This window comes from Osmia lignaria, chromosome 13 (genome assembly GCF_051020975.1).
Source record: "Osmia lignaria lignaria isolate PbOS001 chromosome 13, iyOsmLign1, whole genome shotgun sequence".
In the NCBI taxonomy this organism is placed as follows: domain Eukaryota; kingdom Metazoa; phylum Arthropoda; class Insecta; order Hymenoptera; family Megachilidae; genus Osmia; species Osmia lignaria.
In genome coordinates this window covers 3,991,302-4,007,454 of record NC_135044.1, presented here as the reverse complement: position 1 = coordinate 4,007,454, position 16,153 = coordinate 3,991,302, and the positions used below count along the sequence as shown (strand labels likewise).

The following is a 16,153-nucleotide window of genomic DNA, read 5'->3' as shown; positions in this document are numbered from 1 at the left end:
TAAAGCATAGGAAACTCCGCAAGGCGGAATTTAACGCGGCGCGACGCGTAAACTTTTGAAACGAGGATTCTGAGACTTCATTTGCATTCAAAAGAGACCCCCCCCCGAATATCGTGAATAAACATAGTATTCCTGTGTCTGTGTATACGAAAAGAGATTTCACACACCGAACATATTACTTCGATAATCCGTTTCCAATGAACGGACGATTCTCTCCTTTATCCGGCAAAATAGTTATCGAAAATCACGTCTACGTAGAATTAGTTTGAAATTTATTTTCAAGTGCACCGACAACATTCCTCTTTCCGGTTCGTTTGCGTTTTTCCAATTAAATCTGTTTGCCGACAAAACGAACGTACGTTTGTTTTGTCTTTACTGTTTGAATGAATCACGGCGGAAAAGTTATACGGGAGAAAAATTGGGAGAGATGAAACCACGAAAGCATCGCGCAAGCTGTTTTTTCAATTATGAAAGTGGTTATGAGAGTAGCGCAATCAATAATGGGAAGTGAAATACGTGATACTTTAATCTGTTTTGTACGATGTTGAAAATTTGAGTTTTCCTTGAAAAATAAATAGAGGATGCAATAAATTAACAAGAAATGGTTAGGAATACAAGTAAAATTTGAGGGGTAAAATCACCCTTGAAATGCTAGCAATTTTTTGTGATGTGAAAGAGTTTTTATTAAAACAGGTTAATGAAACGTTACTAATTAACCGTGGTGCTAATTATACATTTAAGATGAGCTCTATGCCAATAATTGTTTGCGAAATTGTTTTTGCTTAATTAGTAACCCCGAAAATGTTCATAATGTCATAAATAACAATTGGCTATTCTTTTCTCTAAGGTTTCTTTAGATTATTTGGTGAAATGGAATGGAAACAAAACATGTACTTAAAAATTTCTTTTTCCAAATTTTAACAGGCGACTATTTGCAGTATCATCTTTTTTCGTTCCACTGATGTTGACGGTGGAATCAAGTATTCTCTGTTGAAGGGACTTTAAAATCCCTGGCGCGGTACATTAAGCTTTTGGATTTGCATTTCTAGTTTTGCTATCTTCAGCTCGATTAAATTTACGTTTTTAGCAGATAGTTCTCCCGTTACGGTAAGCCGTCGGATCTCGTGCGTTCGTCGTGCAGCTTTTACAAGATTAATATTTGGATTTTAGGTCTCTCTCATCTACTTATATTAAACTTGGGGATTTTACGTTCCTGCTTCCTTTTCCTCCACCGTATCGTATTAAATGTAGATTTTGAGCCTCTCCCTCGGCTCTACTAAAGTTTCGTGTTTGTCTAGTACCTCTTACATTACAAACAGACTTTACCTGCTTCTACTACATTAAACTCGCAAATTCTGACGGTCCTTTTGTTCCTTTTAAACTTCTACTTAGATACGATGAACCGCTCGTTTCGCTGTATTTAACATTTCGTCTAATGAATTAATACGTGGATCTTAGAAAATTAAAAATTTTCTTTCAAAAGATCTTTTCAAGTATCTGCCCTTCGAATTTCGAAATTTTCGTCTGCCAGATTTTCAAATTTCCAGCTTTCTGAATCATTCAAATAACTGCCAGGCGGTAACTTATGAAAGTTTAGAATTTCATAATGCTTGCAATTTTTAGACCTCCATCGTGCACGGAATACCATTATCTTTTCTCCTCTTTAAAGGCACCCCTAACGCTTGACCTTTTTTTATTCATGGAACTCCCTGTTTATAGAACGCCTTCGATACTCTTTATTATTCAGATTCGCACACGTTCCTCCCTCAGCCTCTCTCGAAAGAGAAAGGGAGAAAATTGTGCGAAAAAAAAGAAGGAAGGAGCTGTATTATCTGAAAAAAAAGCATGCTGAACTGGACTAGTTTCGTCGAAAAAAAATTTTCATGAATTCCGTGACTGTCTTATTAAACTTTAGACAGATAAAATGGAACAAAGTTCCTGGCTGTTCTTATCGAGCTTTGTAAAAATTCATGATTCTCCAGTAGTAACGCACGAACAGATAGTTACGAAGCTCTCTGACATGCATTTGCTGTGCAAAAAAAAAGAAAAACAGACGAGGGAGAGAAATGAGAAAAGAAATTTCCTTTTGTCAGGAATCATGCGAGCTCTTTTCTGTTTCCACGAACTTCCTTTTTCTAAGATTTTCCTTAAGGTATCGCTTGGCATCTGTTTCTTAAAAATGAAGAAATTCTAAAATTTCATTTATCTTCCAATAATTTCACGTCGCCAAATTCATTTGACATGCAACAAGCCGGTGTAAATTTTCCATTTCTTTTTCACCGTTTCCCTTTTCCCTTCGCCCTTATCAGCCGTAACGAAATTGAACGATGATTTGTTCTACAATTTCTGTGTGTTGGCATTTTCTGGAATAGTGAACCGGAAGTGGAGGAGTATTGGGGGATCGAGGCGGGAATGAAAGCGGAGGGTGGAATTCGCAGGTTGCGTTCGGTGCTCGCGGTCGAGGAACGAAATAGAGGAGAGCCAGGGAACTGTTTCAGGCTTTAGTGATAATTGAATGAGCGAATACTGAATCGCCACGGGATTTGGGGACGGGTATTGAGTGCACGAGGTGTGCACGTCTGAAAAGTTCTCGGATTGTTCGAGAGACGGAAACACGGCGAGCCGGGATCGAGGTGAAGGAAAAAGAGCTCTCGCCAAGGAAACCTTCCAGCGACGCCAGAAAACTAATTATTTTCCGTCTGTCAAGAGCCACGAGAGCTTTCTCGTCTTTCCTCTCGTTAAGGAATAGCTTTCTTAAAGGAGTGTTGATAATCAAACGAAGAATTTATTTCGTTCCGTCGGGTAAAACGAAGCGATCTTCAATTGCTGATCAAAGTAAACGAAAACGTATTTTCAAATGTATAAATTGTCATCTATCGACGACTGTAGTCGAGGACATTCTAAAGAAAGGATAAAGAGAAAACTAGAGAACTCGAAAAGTGAACTGGCGAACAAGCTTTAGTTCGTGACCAGTTGAAAAGCACAGTGGCCACTTGAGAAAGACTCCGTAACCCCCTCCGACAATCGTCTTATTTCACGGCCAGACCGGTGAAAATACGGCATTTACCAGCGGCTGGTCGTATCCGTGTCACGATAGAAGAAACGACCTCACTTCTGGAGGTAAGCTAAAAGAAGCGGAAAACTTCTCGCGACCTATTTTCTCAGGAAAAGTGTTCCGTCGGTTTAACGTCCGACCGCGTGCACCGTTGTTAATGCGTTACTTGCAAACCCACCTGTGTGTACGTGTCCCTGAATGCACCTGGCCGCATGCATTATTCACGGACACTTTGCATTACTTAGTGGAACATCCACTCGCGTCGATTACGCTGGACCATGTGAAGCTGTCTCGTGAAAGCGGATACTGATGGTGGTTATTGTTGGACAATAAAATCGTCATTATTCGTAAAATGCCTCGATAAGTTTTCAAGAAGAACGATATGCGACAACGCACAGCAAGTATGTTTCCCGAGGGATGGTCTAGTTTCCCGTCCCGCTCGTAGAAATATAGGTCGATTGAACAATAGTCGGTGCTTTAGAGCGATGACTTTTTATTTTGAGAACTTAACCCGAGCTAGCTGAGAGTACGTGGAAGACTGTCGTTCTATTTTGTAAGGAAGAGAAAAAAATAGAAAATATTCAAGAAACTAAGGTCTTTGAATCATAGAAGTAGAACGTATCTAGGAGAGTACTATTCTCGTAAACATTAATAATTTATGGTATATATGATTATTTTTGCAATTTATAAGAAAACTTAAATGAACATTTTTAGCTTCAAAGCTTCTGAGAGAAACTTTGAAACGAGTCTCGATATTTCACCGAAGGCTCTTAACAAAAAAATTTCTCAATAATAATAATGTTGCCCAAGAATCTTTCCCGGAGAAATTTCCTAGCTGCACATTTCTAAATATACTGCTCGGTGTACGTTCGCAAAAATCAATGAAGCGAAACATATAAATGTAACATCAAAAGCGGAGAAGGAAAGGAATGAAATCATACGTCTGAACGAACTACTTCTATCTTGCATTCAAAAAGTCGTAATTAAAGGAAAATCCAGTTTTCGAGCGATCTTCTCGTTCCGCAGCGCTCGAAACGATGCTGGAAACAATATTTATGTCGTCCATTATCCGTCTCCCGTTCCGCCTCTTCTTCTATACACATCTAATAAAGAACAATCGTCAGAGTTTTTAAACAGAAATTTACACAACGAATGAAAATATCCAAAAGAAATTCGAGAATGCCGAGAGATGAATTTTCTCGAGAAATTTGCAGTATTATCTTTCGTCCACGGAACGAAAGTAATTGTTTTGACAATTATGGCGAACTGTTTAACGTCTAATTGCTACGAATAAATAAATAATAAATTTTGACCAAATGAAAGGATCGTTTCATTTCTGAAACAATCTAATAGGCATTCACGTTTATAACAATGACTTTACAGCTGATGGTTTGGATAAATGAATTCGAGCATAAAATTTGATTATTTTATCCTGCGATCGTTCAACAATAGCCCGGACATTCAATGCCATTTCAATCGTATAAATGGAGCTTTTTATTGTACACGAACGAGGTTACTTCAGCCATAAAAGATAAATCCCACTTTCAAGCTTTTCTCGGCACTAATTTGCAATTTTTTTTTTTCTCTCCTCCCCTCTTGCAAGGCGAGTGTCCGTTTGTAACGAGTAGCTTTAACGGATAAAATATTCAGAAAGGCAGATGTTTCGGTTCAAGTCTAACCGGAGAAAACTCGATGCGAGCCTGATTTATGCAACTTCACGTATCGTTCGCGTTAATCATGTATTCTGACTTGCATATAAGTTGGTCGTTAATTAAATCAGTTGGCAAATAGGTCACCCTCCGCGTTTGTAGATGGTACGCTTTTTAAAATTCAAGGATTACTTTCAATGGAACCGTTAACAAACATACTTGGAAACCAGAGTGCTCTAAATAAAATCTAATACTTAGGTGTATATTTTTTTTTACAGATTATAACGTGGAGTACTGTTTTTCTAATTTTCGTACAAAAAATTGTGATATTTTTACCGAGAATATCTAGCGCCACGAATTTAATAACCGAGAGAAATTAAAAGAGATGTAACGACGACATCTCTTTATTCGACAACAGTTTGCACAGCTTTGAGGGTGCATTTACCGGTTCTTTCGCAAAATTACCATCATGATCGATTGGATATCGATCGTTAGAGTAGAAAACGTTGGTCTACAGACGCGTCTGTCCACGTCAAAGGATACAATGATCAAACACTGGCGGATGTATGGTCGTGCTACGACGAGGGGTGCAGCTTGAAAAGCGAAACGGGGGATGAAAATGCGAGCATTCAATGTCGGACCTTCGGTCTCATTAACAAGGTGGTTCGTCAGAAAAAAGAAAGTTTATGTAGAGCTGAAAAGGGCGGAATGGAAGTAATAGAAAACGCTCGTGAAATCGTCGGGTTATTTTCTTAAGTTGAAATGAATCCAATTTTATATAGTAAATTGAATACTGTTTCGAATAAAAGAAAATTCTAATTTATGGGTAGCATTGATCGAGACACTTTTACATACGATCAGCACCTCTTCAGCTTCTTTTTTGTCAAAAGAAGCAACAAAGGACGCTCTCGGTGCTTTCGCAGAACCTAATAAAGCTGCAAGCTTGTTTTATCGTGCCATTTTCGCTGACTCCATTCGCTATCCTTTCTTTACCGTAGAATTTTCAAACATAAAGCTTGTCAAAAGTGTTGAAAGGTTTCTCGATCCACTGACACCGATTTCTTTCATCATGGTTTTCACCCTTTGCACCTCCGTTAATTTTTAAATATGATTTAGTAGCAACTCCAAGGAATATAAAATAAAAAGAATTTATAATTTTATTGTATGTTTGTCGCATCGTATGCAAAGTATTTAAGTGCGGCGAGTATGCTCTTATGGAGTGTACTAACAAAAGTTTGAATCCCACAGTTTTATTTCATAATAATTCCACAGACTTGCAGTCCCTTTGTAGATGAAAGAAAACAAAACAAAAATCTTCCTTTGTATTCCTGAACAAAGGGTTAAATTAACCTGAAGATCGTTGCCAGACGGTGTGTATAAAAAGCAGCCACGGAAATGTTCAAAATTTCACTGTACGGTAGAAAAAAAATTGTACAGAACATCAGTACACTAATTACATTGCATTTTGCCCCGGCGAAAAAAAAAAAGGGAACGATGAAGGGAAACCAGCTGCAAATCGTAGCAAAAAGCTTCGAATGAAACGAACAAAGTTAATAAAGTTTTTTAAATCACGCTGGCTCAAAAGATCTCGGAACTAAAAGCCACTAAACGCGTCCCTCTACATAATTTCAGCGTCTCTTTCTTTTTTTTTTGGAATTTTTGAACGTGCTCAGATGTTTTTTCTCCATCAAAGTTTCAACTTCAACTCTGGCCACCGGTCCCGTTTTATATACGAGATGTCGCTTCGACGGCGAACGTTTCGCGTCCTCCACACGTGAGCCAGGAAAATGGACACATTTGCCAGGAAAACGTTCAAAAAGTTTCTTAACGAGTACGCCTCGTTAGAAGGAAATTAAAGAGCATCTCTGTGGCAACGTAGACAAAAAACAACGAGGATCGCTCGGTGAGATCGGTGCGTTTTCCGCTTCTACCAATTAAAATTCTGCCAGACGAGTACTATACCGAGCTTCGTTTAGACTGGAAAGTTGAATCGATCGACATAATTAAAGAGATAATTAACCGAGAGCTTGGTTGGACATTCAACGTGACACACTACAGAGGCGTTTATACCCTCTTCGCTTTTCTGTTGTTATTCATTTTAACTTGCTCCTCGCTGGTGGATAAACAGGATCGTTTTATAAATTAAGTAGAGCATCAAATTAAAGATTCGTGACATAAAAGTATTGTGAAATATTTACCCTTTGAATCGATCTACCGTAAGTGCTATTCCAAAATACTTTTCTATCATGAAATCACGTTAGACTTTTGACGTATTTCTAGTAAGGAGAAAAGGAACTGACCAAATTCTCGAAATTTCTGAGCTCGATGTGAAATACGGAAACGCTACAAACGACGTTAATAATGCATGACGAGAGGGAGAGAAAGGGTAGACGAGAGTAAAGGGACAAAGCAAAGTGGTTTCGTCACTAGTACAAACCATCGACGAATCTCATCAGGAAGTAGGTGGATGTTTCGAGTGTGTTTCGAGCAAACATGCTCGGCCATGCAGTGTCAACCTTCGCAAGTCGGGCTACGGTACGGCGGAGAATCGAAATCTGGGTCGCGCCAATTAATATTATAATTCGCGGTGGCCACGAAGCTAGAATGGAAACTATAAATCGAGCCAGCCAGCCAGCCAGCCCTCTGGAACCATCGTTATGATCTCCATTATTCTGTACGCGACGACGTTAACGTCGCATTGGAAATATAGCTGATGATGAATGTCCTTTGTCTCTTTTAGAGATCCTTTATCACCGATACGCTCAGTTGACCAGCGAGAAAAATAACCTTCTTTTAAAAACCTTCTAACGTTATTCACCTAGTATTCTCGTTCGCCTCCTTTATTTTTTTCTCACAGAATCTTTCTTTCCGAAAGATGTTACGCGTTTAATCCTCTTGCTTTCCGAGGGACAATGAGTCACGTGAACGAAGCGTACTACAATTTCACGGTTATATTGTCCCCTCGATTTTCCGAAGGTTCCCGTAATCCACCGTGAAAGAAATACGGCACGAGTCATCCGAGTAAATGGCACTGAATTGCTTGTAAAGGGAGGCTTGTTTTTGGATGAAATTGTCCCGTTCAGACGAAGACGTTCGAAACAATTTCAACGATCTATATTCCGGTACATTTGCTTTAATTAGCTCGTAAAATCGCTGGGATTCAATGATAAAAAAATTGAAAAGTAACGCTTTCACTGGCGGGAGGATCATCAGAGACTTGATTAAAATGTAGCAAAATATTTCTTAAAGAAATCTTTAAAAGAATTTTTTGATAAAGTCAAGTAATTCCTTTGTGCCTCGATTTTCCAGCCTCTCATTAATCATTTCTTTCGAAACTATATCCACCAGTTAACAGACACACAATTACCGAGCGGTTGTGTTTCCGTGTAGCCTGGTACTCTCCATCAAAGCGTTTTATTATCACATGATTTGCATACGTTTCGCTGTTGCGTGTCGAATTATGCATAATTATCCGCAATTATCGTCGAACTCAAAGGGCGGCTTTCACCTTTTGGACACAGCGAGATAAGCTGTTAACAACTGTTGCAGCCCCGAGCGAACTGTTTTACTCTCAAAGTATGTAATACGAAGAATCTCAAGCGACGTAATTAGTTTCCACGTTGTATTTAAGCTATTGATGTTTGCTGGCAAGGAATTTCCTACTATGTTCCATGCAATGAAGCATAATAAAACTACCCCCTTTACGAGGCTCGTTATAAAGCTTATAATTTTGAAATTCGTTGGCGAAAAATAGCGAACCTTGAATATGATGAAGTATCTGTTTATGGGATATTTAGAGCTTGAACAGGTAACTAGAAGACTCAATTTCAGTGGCATTAAATTTCTCGATTAAACGGAAATTAATATTTGCTAATGAGGAACACACAATCGAACGGTGCCGGCCGTGCACCAAGCGAAATAACAGACGTAATGTTAGCTCATAATCAAATAGCACACGATAATAGGTAATTTGCGATGAATTTTGATACACCGTACGGGTTAACATATCTTCTCATCAGGCTGAACGGGAATTAATGATGTAATCAGCTTTTAACCCTATCCCATCCAAAGCTGACTATAATCATTCGATGCGGAACGTTTGCATTTCAAAATAGCAAGATAAGCTGTGGAAATGTAGAAAAATAACAGTTAAAAAATTTTCTTTTATTTTGTTTTACTCCAGGCAATATAATCAAACACACCCTATACAAAGACAGAAAATAACAGTCGTTAGAGAAACAAAGTACAGCAGGCAAAAAAAGAAGGGAAAAGTGAAGGTGGGTAGGCAAGGAGCTGGCGGAAATACAAGATGATCGCGAGAAGGGGGAGCAAGCGAAATTAGGGGGTGGAAAAAGAAACGGCCGTTTAAGCAGCCGGCTATAGAGAATGGAAAACACAGTCTGGCAATGCTGTTATCGCGGTGGACAGCAAAGGGAAATATGGCGTCTATTATTCGCTGAATACCTTCACCTTTCCGTGTAATTGCCGCGCGAAAGAACAACCCCCGTCGTTCCCCCTTGCTTCCTTTCTTTTCCTTGCGGAACGAAAATGGAGGTTAGAACATCCGTCTGCTTTCCTATTTTATTGCGTTGAAAATTGTAGGTCGTCTTAAGCGTTACGGATTAGGGGAGGAAAAAAAGTCAGGAAGCGAATCTTTATTTTCCTCGCGGTTTTCCTCGCGACCGGACGCGTGTTTTTTGCCCGTCTCTCGGTATAAGGATCCCGGCCGTTATCAATAGCCCTCTTCCAGTCCAGGAATTAGGACTGTAATGCGATAAATTTTGCACGAACCGCTGAAAAAGCACAAGCTCGTTTGTTCGAGGCTGAAGAGGGTGGAGTTTCCTAGGTTGTTGGTAAGCGATGATAAGTTTGATCATCGAAATGACCATGGAATTCCGGTGAACTTGAAAAATAGAGAGGAACATTTGGGCTGAAACACGATATGTTGAATTTCTTCTATTAATATTAACACGTTGACTGGCGCAGTAGAAAATCGTTTTATGAAAGGGGAAGAACAGACGGGGGGTCTGGTGAAATAAAACAGACGAAATTCGAGAAACGAAAGGGAAGATTGAATTTCATTGAAACATGTCTGGCCGATGGATAAATGACGCTTGCTTTGGATGGAAAAAAGGAGGCGCATCGTTCGATTCGAAACGCGATTTAGAACACGGTTCATCCTCGTTTTCTCCCCGAGAAAGTGTTAAGGAAAATGAAATGGAGTGAAACTAATTTCTCTCGTTCAAAGCCGTTAACGGAAGTCTTGGGCGTGTTTAACGGATCTGGAGCAGATATTAATAATGCAGAACGATAAGAAAAGGAAAAAACAGATACCCCGTTCGATCGTTTATTAACGCTGAGTTATTGATAAAATGCATTCTTGTAAATTGAATGGTATTTCGAACCTTTGGAAAGTTATAAGAGTATTTAGAAAATAGTGAATAATTTACTAACAAATTTGATTTTCTTTTTGTTGCAGCACGTCCTCAAAAAGTGGAGATTAGTAATTATCCGAACAAGGACAAGATCGAGGTAAAGGTGGGTGAATCTCGTCGTGTAGAATGCGTGGTTCGATCAGCGAAACCTGCTGCAACCATCGTATGGTATCGAGGAAACGTGCAGATCAAAGGGGGTGACACTTCCATCACACCGATCTCCATAGAGGGTGGTAAGTAAATTCAAAGCTCACCTTTGTGTTTCGCCCGTAAAATCGATAAAATCTTTCTACCGAAGCTCGAAGTTCTTATCTTCACCATAAGAATCGACGACCACGAAGCCTCCCTTTTTTTTTATCTTAAAACAGGCGCCTGTTATCTTAAACACTTATCTGCATAAGTTGCGCTCGAGGCTTAGTTCATGAATGGTATTAACAAAAAATTAATTCATGTATTAAAGATTTCGATGAAATTTATTTCAAACAAAAGGGTGTCTCTATCGTTCAATATCTGAATTTTGCAAAATTTTTTGAAGGAATTTTAGAAACTTTTGAATTTCAGAAGACAAATTGAATGAAAATAATTAACAGAAAGCTGTCGTCCGAGACGAACGAGTTTTCTTGTCGAAATTAAGTCTCCCCCTTGCACACGTTCCTCGAGCTATGATTAATCTTTGTTTACTCGATCACAGGGTAAATTTTATTTTCGTTCAGAGGACCCTAGAGGACCCTTCTTCTTCTTCTTCTTCTTCTCGTCCTTCTCATTAGTCAAATGTAGCAGAGGGTTTTAAAGCGTCGTTCCCGTTAAAAAAAACACACCCCTTTATTGCTTCGTTTGAGATAACAAATTGGACTCGTTTGCGGGAATCTTCATTAAGTAAACAGTTTTCGATTGAGCCATACTTAATTATAATTAACGAACTGTTATTGAGATATTCAATAGTCAATCGGTAAATCGTTTCTATAGTCATTTTCATCAAATTAATGTACCACAAATGGTATTTAACAATACTTTTGTGCCAAACATTTAATATTTCGAGATTCACTTAATTTGAACGGTAGATATCACATAAAACCAATTTTCAACGCTAAAATGCTATATATCGTATAAATTATTCAAGAAATTTTTAGTAAATTCCAATTGTAGAATATTCGGGGTAATTGAGCTTCGCTTTCAATTACTCAGACGCTTTACTCATAAACTTTAAATATCGTTAGCTGGAAACCGCTAAATGGTTTCGTTTCAAAAAGCTTCATTCATCAATTATATGTTATACCATTATAATATTATTCATTAGCTAGTAAGTGGTACGAATTCCGCCAGCAATATTCATTAATCACAGTTCTAATATCATAAAGTCGTTCGTCGACCTATAAATTCGATTACCAAAATTGTTATTCATCGATAAATTCAGCTTTCAAGAATCACCATCAATATACAGAAAATGATTTATTAAAATTCTTGAATGAACAATTATCGATCAAAATAACCACCCTTCAAACGACTGATCAGTTCTTCCTTATTTGAATTTCTTGGCAAATCTAATAGCCAATTTAGTGCTTTCAACTTGGCAAAGATTTCCAACCGGTGTTTCCTATTCTCCGTTCGAAAGGGGAATTCCTTGAGTAAAACCGAAGTTGAAATTCAGTGCAATCGATCAAGCAGAAAGACGCCGCTTCGAAAGTGGATTCCGCTCGTCGAAACTTACCCGAACCTGATTCTCCTTAATCCATTTTTACTGACAATTAAAGCCGCAGACGTAGACGTCCGCATCCCGACGCCGACGCCGACGCCGTTCTGGCAGGAACAACAATTCGAATCGAATGGAAAAAGGAATAGGCAGAGGCAGCTTCTCAATTCGTTCGTTCGCGCACAGACAAGGAGCAATTTTCAGAAGTGAAATCGCTTCTGCCAGTCGTTATATCGATCCCGTGGCGAACACACGCCTCCGGATAAAGGAAAACATCGAAAGGAAAAGAGGGAAACGCTATAAAAGATGAGTGCTGCGGGAGCAGAAGTAATAGGCAGAAACGGCGATGGAAAAAGAGGCCATAATGGTTCGACGAGCAAAGACTCGCTCCCTGTGTTTCTACGGATGCTTCCTCTTCTCCCCGCCATTTCTATGAAATAATTAATGAATATGAAACAGAACGGTCGCGACACGGCCGAGCTCGTTATCTTTATTTAAATCCAGCCAGCCGCGCCCCTTGTTGCGATTTAATCAACCAGACAGATCTGTTTACAATCCATGCTGACGATGGATGGAATAAAATATTGATACCATGAATGTTCGACGATATTTCAGGCTGACCTATCGACTATACAAATACTCGAGTGTTCGTTAAGGTAGAAAGAAATAACAAAAACAACCCTTTGTCAAGGTTCGTCAACTTTTAAATGAGAATGCATTCAAGGGGTTGAAAATGAGACCTATGGTATGGTGAAATTAATACTATAAAAATTAATCTGTATTATGGATGTTGATTAATATTGGCGTAATTAGATTCGCCAATTCTACTAAGGTTCTTAAGTTCCAAAATGCTAAAATTTTAATTTTCTAAATTAGTGTATAATCGACTGAAATAAATAAATATTCATAGATGAAATGATCTGTAATGTTAGCAGGAAGGTTAACGTCAGCAGTTTATATCCGAATGGCTGGTTGAAACCATTTCTCCCGACCGAGTTTAATATTTAAACTGGACCGCTATTCTTCTGCGTAGTGTTTTTTGAAAGCACACTAGAGAATAACTTAATAGAGTGTCTTAGTTGCTCCATTATATCCTTTCCAACAATGCGGCCCACTACTTCTATGCTCGCCCCATATATTCTTCTTTTCGTAACGTTCCAACATAGTTAACGTTTCATGATCCCTAGGGTCGTAACTATGGTTTGTACAGTAGCTGTTCCAACGGCTTGAAAGTTTTATCTATGGCCGTACAGGTTTGCGTGAAGATTTTTCCTTCGTAATTCGCCTACCCTTGCCTCGCTGATAAAAGTAACCTCCCTATGTTGAAAGGGATATTAATTGTAATTACTTCTACGATTTATATATTCTACTTTTGAAATAAATCTTTAGAGCTTTTTTTTATTTTTAAGCAAACTTGATACTGTCGAATTAAATTTTTATTATTTCATAGAATTTGTAAATAATTGAGGTTGATGTTTTCTCAATGGTTAAAGAACCTTGACGATCGTTAAGAGAAACATTCTGTGTACTGAATAAACTAAACGCCTTTGAACTTATTATAATGCAGCATCTTCTGATTCAGTTTACAAGTAGTCACAAGGGGTATCAAAAGCTCGTTATCACGTTAAAATCCAACAAAGGGACACTGAATAATGTAAGAAAAGTACAGTCGCGTAAAGAACAAAAAAAAAAAGCAGTGGGCGCAACGACTCAACAAACATTTCCTCGTAGAATAAGACCGTTGGATTAGTTTATTTACGCTAGAAATTAAATAAAAAAAGTATCGTGTTACGTGTAGGTAGTGAAAGCTATCTCCACCTGTCGAAATGGAAAATAATTTTCAGCAGAGGAAAATTAGCTGGCGCGAATGAAAATCCTGGGAATGGGAAATTGGAATTTCTTGAAAAATTAAAAATCAACATGAATATGAAATGGAGAACGCGAGATAGATTTGTTTCGTGTATTCTGATCGCGACAAATGGAAAATTCATGAAAAATTATTTTAGAATTTTTCGTCGAGGGAAACGTATGCGCTTTGAATACGTAATAAGAAAGAAATTACGTTTGCTGTTATTTCATTTTATTTAACGCTAGGACAAGCACATTTTTCACATTTCTCGTTTTACATTACAAAAATTTGAAAATTCTAAATTTTAGTCTCTTCTAAATCTAAATCTTTTAAGCTTGACTTCTGCTGATAAGAATTAATTAATGCAAAGCTATGGAAATGTTCAAAATAATCGTAGCACAAGAGGTTGACATTCGATGTATTGAAATTGTTTAAAATCCAATGGAATAGTTGCAACGAAATCGACGTTCACTTTGAATGCTTTAAACGGGAGTTTCGAGCGACGCTCGTGCATGCTCGTCCCTCAATCGGATTTCACACTTGGAGGCAAAATTTCGGTGGTTTACGACTAGTTTACAACTAAGTCTAAGTAGTTTCCTTCTAGCTGTACACGTGCAAGTTTCCTCTGTCGTTTGCACACGTTCAGTCGCGTCAGGAATTCCGAAACTCATCGTTTTCTAAGTCAATACATGCTTTTCCTTGATTGCACCCTTCTCGCATCTCTTCCATTCGATACAATTTAATACTTTCCTCTTATTCTATTCGAAAACTTTGCGTCCCCCATTACAAGCCCGTACGTCTCCAAAAAAAAAGATCAGTTAATTTACCTCATTGTTCGAATAATTAGTTTTCATAAACGGAACGACGAAACGCTCAAACTTTATGTGTAACCATTTTCCGGCGTGTAACATCGAGCCACGTGTAACGAACTCGTATTACCGAAATTCACACCGTGTTAATTAAATTTCAGATTACGTGCTGCGTTTCAACGGTTCGCGCGTTTACGCTACAAATCCACGATAAATTCTGATAGAAAATGCGGCGGAAAAACGGAAGATTAACGGGATTCGAGGTGAAACTTAATCCTTCGTTTCGACAGAGAAAACAGTTTGAAAAAGCAAATGCTTATGTCGTAAGTTTGATTCAGCGCAAATTATTGGTATTAAGAGAATTTTTTTAAAAGACTTTCTATTAGGTTCTCGCTCCGGATGTCCCATAATATTCTGCTTATCCGTCTCACATTTTTACCACGTAAAGCGTGTAACTTAAACTCACCTCGTACTGAAAGCTTTTCGCATTCAAGCTTGTAACGAAGGTGTTAATAGTGTTGGTAAGCGACATCGTTACGGAAGTCGCGATTTCTGAAAAGGAAGAGCGATCGTTACTTGGAGGTAAAAGCCTGTCCGGTCTCGTTCAGCGATGATTTAAACAGTATCTAGCGATAGAGCCTCTGGAAACGCTTTATTCGCGATGATCGAGAGCCAAGAGGTGAATAAATATCGGTGAAATGCCACCGTGTCATCGGCGTCGAATTTCCTTAGAATAAAGTGTCGTCGAAGGAAGAAAAAGAATTTTTCAAGTCATTAAAAATCTGTGGATACCATTATCGAAATAGAAAATGAAATCGAAACTGAAAGTGTTTAAAATTCATTTATTGTTAATTAACGTTGAAGAGAGACATCGATGGAAATAAACATAATCAACATACCAGATTTTGCTTTCCTTCCAGACAAAGAAGTGCAGAAAGTAGGTGAAAACAAGAAGGAATTGTTGAAATACGACACCCATGGTTCCATTACCATCATACCTACCGCGGATGACAACGACATGGATTACACCTGCGAGGCAAATCATCCCGCGATACCTATCGACATGCCTTTAAGGGCCACTATCAAGCTCTCCGTTTTCTGTGAGTACACCATTTCGACATGTCTCGAATAATGGACAATAAAACATTCGCGAAATTATAAAGGGAACATTCGTCACACAGTCATTCATCTCGATGGTTACGTATTAATTTGCCGCCTCCTGTTTCTCGTTCCATCGCTGGCAAACTTTTATTAAGAAACTTTTCCCATTACTAAAAGAACAGAGATCCGAGCGTTTTCCATCCTCCAAAGTCGGACTTGCATGATTGAATAATTTCCAGATCCACCTGGTATGCCGTACATCGAGGGATACACGGAAGGGGAGACGGTCAAACGCGGACAACAGTTGGAGTTAACTTGCCGTTCACGTGGCGGAAATCCGCCTGCGCAAATCGTCTGGTACAGAAACGACGAGAAGGTGTCCACCAGGTCTCGTGACGAGAGAACGTTCTCGGAGAACGTGTTGTCCATCATCGCCAAAGCGGAGGACAATAAAGCTCGGTACAGGTGTGAAGTGTCGAACATCATGAGCGTCGAACCCATGAAGGTGCACGTAGATTTAACCGTCTTATGTAAGTATCGCCAGTTTTCTTGAAAAATTTTTCTA

At 38.7% G+C, this 16,153-nt stretch overlaps 1 protein-coding gene across 6 annotated transcripts in view; it reads left to right on the top strand.

The window, feature by feature from the left end:
• Positions 1–16,153, top strand: part of sns (sticks and stones) — a 202,086-nt gene that overhangs the window by 173,504 nt on the left and 12,429 nt on the right. For all 6 annotated transcript variants that reach the window (XM_034319985.2, XM_034319983.2, XM_076691778.1 and 3 more), the window contains exons 4-6: positions 10,184–10,372; positions 15,408–15,587; positions 15,828–16,118. In XM_034319985.2, coding sequence (XP_034175876.1) covers positions 10,184–10,372; positions 15,408–15,587; positions 15,828–16,118 — 660 coding nt within the window. The remainder of the gene's footprint in view (positions 1–10,183; positions 10,373–15,407; positions 15,588–15,827; positions 16,119–16,153) is intronic.